This window comes from Talpa europaea (genome assembly GCF_964194135.1).
Source record: "Talpa europaea genome assembly, chromosome: 13".
Classification (NCBI taxonomy): domain Eukaryota; kingdom Metazoa; phylum Chordata; class Mammalia; order Eulipotyphla; family Talpidae; genus Talpa; species Talpa europaea.
The window spans coordinates 79,864,314-79,869,201 of NC_140080.1; the positions used below are offsets into that span (position 1 = coordinate 79,864,314).

Genomic DNA, 4,888 nt, shown 5'->3' on the forward strand with positions numbered 1-4,888 from the left:
GGCTCCTCGGGCTGCGGGGCCAGCAGCAGCAGCGGCGACGGGGGCTGCGGGGGGTGGTGGTGGTGGTGGTGGTGCGGGTGGTGGTGGTGGTGGTGGTGATGCGCCTGGGCCGCGTGCGGCGCGCCCGCGGACGCCCCGTGCAGTTTGGCCAGGCTCTCCGCGTCGTCTTTGCCGCCCACCGGCCGGAAGGCGCTCGAATGGTGGTAGCCGCCGGCGCCCGCCTTGCGCCCCTCCAGGAGGTGCGGGTGGTGGGGCGCGGGCACGCGGGCGCCCGCCGGGCCGGCCCCGGCGGCGGCTGCGCCCGCGGCGGACACCGCGCCCGGGTCCGCGGGCGGCGTGGAGCCCGCGCTGCAGTCCCCGCCGCTGCCGCCCGGGGGCGACTCGAAGAGCGCGTCGCGCGCGCCCGCACCCCCCGCCGGCGGTGGGGGGCCGGAGCCCGGGCCGTTGGCCACCACCGGGGGCGGCTGGCCCGGCGGGGGCGCGGCGTCGGCGCTGCCCCCCGCGCCCCCCGGCTCGGCCAGGTCCAGGAAGGCCTGGCGCAGCAGGGCCGGGCTGTCGCCGAGCGCGCAGCCCAGCGCGGAGGGCGGCTGCGGCGGGGGCTGCAGGTAGGTGGGCACCGGCAGCCCGCCGGGGGTCCGCGGCGGCCAGAACATGCAGAAGGGCGGGTAGAAGGCGTCCTTGCGGCCCGCGGGCCAGAAGAGGCCCGACAGCCCCGCTTTGGGCCCCGCGCCCGCGCCGCCCGCGCCGCCCAGCCCCTCGGCCGCAGCGCCCGCGTCCTCTTTCTTGTGGCACAAGCCGAAGGCCGCGGCCGCCGCGGGGAAGGTGTAGGGATGCGGGAAGAGCCCCCCGCACCCCGGGAACTTCTGCAGCACGCCCCCGAACGAGCCCTTGCTGGGCACTGGGATGACCGGGTAGCTGCGAGGGCCCTTGGCGCCCGCCGCTGCGCCCGCGCCCGCGCCCGCGCCGGCCACGCAGCCGCCCCCGGCGCCGCCCGCGCCCGCGCCCGCGCCCCCCGAGGCCGCGGCCACCGAGAGGCTGGCGGCGGCGGCCGAGAGGCTGGCGGCGGCCACCACGGCCGCCTCCTGCAGCGAGTCCTCGTCGTCGTCAAAGCGCGGGCGTTTGTGGTGCGCGTGCGGGGCGCCCGCCAGCTCGGCCAGGGGCGGGGGCGGCGGGGGGGGCGGGGGTGCCCCCAGCAGGTGCGGGCCCAGCAGCCCCCCGCCCCCGGCCACGGCGGCCGCCGCGGCCACAGCGGCCGCCTTGACCGAGCTGAGCGGGTGGCAGGCGGGGTGCGCGCCCGGCTGGGGCAGCGCGCGCTTGCGGCTGCCGCCGTTGAACATGGCCTTCACGTCCTCCCAGGCGAAGACCAGCTCGTCCTGGGGGCTCTTGTCGGTGAGCTTGAGGTGCCGGCGCCACGAGTTGAAGTTGGCTGCGTCCGGCTGCGTGTACTTGGCGTCGGGCGTGCGGTGGGAGTGGAAGATGAACTTGTTGGGCGAGAAGTACATGTTGCAGTAGCTGCATTTGATGCACTTGGCGCGGGAGCTGTTGTAGCGCGCGGGGATGAAGCTGCCGCGGCAGCCCCAGGCGCACTCGTGCGACACGTCGAAGGCGAAGTTGTCGGGGAGCTTGGGCGGCCTGTTTTCGCCGAGGAACGACTTGCACAAGCGCTCAGCCTCGCGCTTGGTGATCATCCCACAGCGGCGCGAAGAGATGGGCATGGCCCCGGCGCGCCTCAGGATCTCCAGCTGCACCGGGGTGCACTGCACGCACGTGATGCCCAGCGCCACGCGGCGGTTGTGGATCTCGTTGTAGCTGAAGTTCTTGAGGAGCGTGTTGGAGATCTGAGCCAGGCACAGGCGCTCCTGCCCGTCTATCACCAACGACACGATGGGGATGCCGTAGAGGATCACCTGGCCCACCTGGTTGGGTTTGAGGTTGGCGTGACCAGGTCGCGGCTGGCTCAGCGCATCGGGCTGGAAGGCGCTCGACGGTGATGCCAGCAAGATGTCGTTGGGCCCCGGCAGCGGACTGGAAGCCATCTCCTCCCCCGCGGACGCCCGGGCCGAGCGCTCCGGGGCTGCCTTGGACGCTGGAAGGGAAGAGAGAAAGAGTTGACTTGAGCCTTTCCGCTTTAAAACCGAGCGGGTTAAGTGGACGAACTGAAGAATGACAGTAACTTCCTTGCTTTGGTTAAGACATGATTATCACGGGGCGAAGAGAGAAATTTCAGACATAAGGAAGCATCTCTTTTCATTTTCTTCACGGTTGCCCCTGGAAATGCAGGGGTTTTGGAAGTACTTTTTTTCTGTTCTAAACATCCAAAGTAAATTATATTTTTTCCCCCAAAATCAGTCAATTCTCGAGAAACTCAAGCTGTACCCCTGATTTATAAAAGCTTTTAAAATAAAATGGCTGGAAATTAGGAAGGCTCATAGTTGTAACTGGTACAGATTCTAGAAGTTATGGAAAACTGGGACGTGGCCATTGAAACCCAATTTTAAGAGAGACAATTCATATTTTTTTGAAAATAGATTGATTTTGGTTAAACAACCCCCAACCTTTTAAAACGTAATTTTTGTGGTACCTGTGGTTTCCTGGGGGGGAGGGTGGGGGTTTACTACTGGTTGAGACACAGCCCATTAAAGCAAAACGAAATCCTTTCTCCCCCATCTCTGCCATTAGATATTTTGATACTATAATTAGAATATTTGGGAGAAAGATGAAATAATGTACAAAACCATATGTATGACTGCACCAAAATAGGTCGTTTTACTTTCACTTAAAAACAAAACAAAACAAAACTACTGGCAGAACTGAAGCATTCTGATTTCAGATAAGTAGCTTAAGAAGGTGAACTTGTAGACTTGAAGTCATTAAAAAAATTTTTTTGGTCATTTCCATAATAATGAGCAAATAAGTGCAGGCAAGTAGCTCACCCAGAAACAGTGTTTTGAAAATGACAATTCTTGGGGATCATTTTTGGTAGGCTTTAAAGGGCAAATATAGTTGTAAGGTGAATCACTTTCCGTGAATTTCTTTTTCTGTTCCATGCAGACAGCTCCATATCCTGACTGGGGAGAAGTGCCCCACAGAGTAGATAATTCATGGGCTAGGTAATCTGTGGGCGCATTGAAAGGCCAAGCCCCGGGTTGGGCCTGCGGGGGAAAATGCCTATCATCTCCCGACCAACGGGTTCCCATAATGGGGAAAATATCCAGTACATTGAAAATACGGGGAAAAACAAGGGAAAGAAACCTTTACGATCCAGCGGCTAAGTCAAAACAAGCACCGTGGCTCATTCCCTAGGAAATCAAGCTGCGACCTCTCCACAACCACAAGTCTAGCACGGCGGTCAAGACTATCCTTTGCCCTGGAAAATCAACCGTGGCCAGTAGCATTGCCACTTTCGGTCAAGCACACTGGAGTTTGTTCCAATGGTGATTTTAAAGGATATACTACCCGACCAACCTCACCCCGACTGTCAGATCCTCGCCCTCTCTGGACCCCTGCGACATCTGTCCCCACGCCCTAGCGACCCCTTGGATCCTCAGATCTCATTAGGCTGGCGGCCTCCAGAAAGGATGGCACATCTTGACGCCATCAGCGAGAGAGGCTGGATTGTCACTTCGGATGGATCAGAGACAGTATTTCCAGGGGACAGGGCGCTGAGTGGCACAAGACACAGTAACACCTGGATGTGGCACAAACAGCCCTCGCTTTGCCAGATGAGACCTCAATGCTCACTTCCCTCCCAAACAAATTTCTTATTATCTTAAGACCCTGGTTGAGCGGGAACTCTCGCTCCCCAGCCCCGCCGTGCGGAGGGCCTGGCCCCTTACGTTAGAGACCTGCAGCCTTAGCAGCAGTAGGCTGGGCCGAATTCTGGGTGTCCTGCAGTTTCAGCCCAAGCCCATGCAGAGACCCTTGTCAGAACAGAAATACACGTAAGAGGGTTTAAGTTCTTGTTTTTAAAGGCGCGTGGGGAGAAGGGGCAATTAAAAGTTAGCAGAACTACAAAAGGAAGCTGGCGAACTTCCCTATCCGACTCGCGAGACAACGATCCCCAACTTAACTTCCCTTGCTGCCAAATCAACACCGAGGCCAGCCGTGGTCTTCCATCTACCCCAGAAAGTCCCACCGCAGGGGAATCTCAAATAGTGCACCGCGAGCTGTGCGCCCAGTCTAGGCAGGCCGGTTCCGGCAGTACCTGGTAACCCCTAGGTGTCTTTACACGCGTGGCTGCCGACCCATCTTCCGAGGGCTTTCGGAGGCGAAGCATCCAAGCGGGTCCTCGAATCCAGCGGGCGGGACTCCGGAGGGCTCCGCGCGAAGATCCTGGCGCTCGTCTGCGCTCACGGTGCTCGAACCCAGGCGGCGGGGTGAGGAAGGCCTGGATTGCGGCGGGGCGTCCCTCCACCCCAGACAGTGTGGGCGCGCGGGAACCCGCGGCAGGAGAGCCCCGGGTGGAGAGCAGTCTGACAGCGCCTTTCTCTGTCTCTGAACTCGTGTCGGACCGAGGGGACGCCACCCAGCGGGCAAGGTGACGTCACCGTCTCCCTGACACTCCACATTAAAGGGCTGGCATGTTACTGGGCGGGAGGGGGAGGGTGAAAGCGAGAGCTAGCAACATCCAGATCCTCTCTCGGCAGGCACGAAAGCTAACACCTAACCAGCCCGCAACTGACAACGGTCTCCAAACCCAGAGCAAACACAGCCCTGGTGCTAGAGCTGCAGGTCTGCTGCGCAAGTGGAAGGCGGAACAATCCGAGTGCATCTCGGGGAACTTGGATACCGGCGGCCCCATATTCTGGGAGAAGACCTCTAAATTCACTCTATCCCCGCTCGCTTTTGTACCCTTCCCTCTTTTCTCTGAGCCGTCCTGCTTCGTGGA

At 61.0% G+C, this 4,888-nt stretch overlaps 1 protein-coding gene across 2 annotated transcripts in view; it reads right to left on the reverse strand.

The window, feature by feature from the left end:
• SKOR2 (SKI family transcriptional corepressor 2) overlaps positions 1-2,036 on the reverse strand; it is a gene marked incomplete at both ends in the record, with an annotated part of 35,172 nt that extends 33,136 nt beyond the window's left edge. Inside the window, one exon of one of the 2 annotated variants that reach the window (XM_084252433.1) lies at positions 1-2,036. This exon is cut by the window's left edge and continues 559 nt beyond it. In XM_084252433.1, coding sequence (XP_084108559.1) covers positions 1-2,036 — 2,036 coding nt within the window. The other variant, XM_084252434.1, reaches the window with a different exon arrangement.
• Between the last annotated feature and the right edge of the window lie 2,852 nt (positions 2,037-4,888).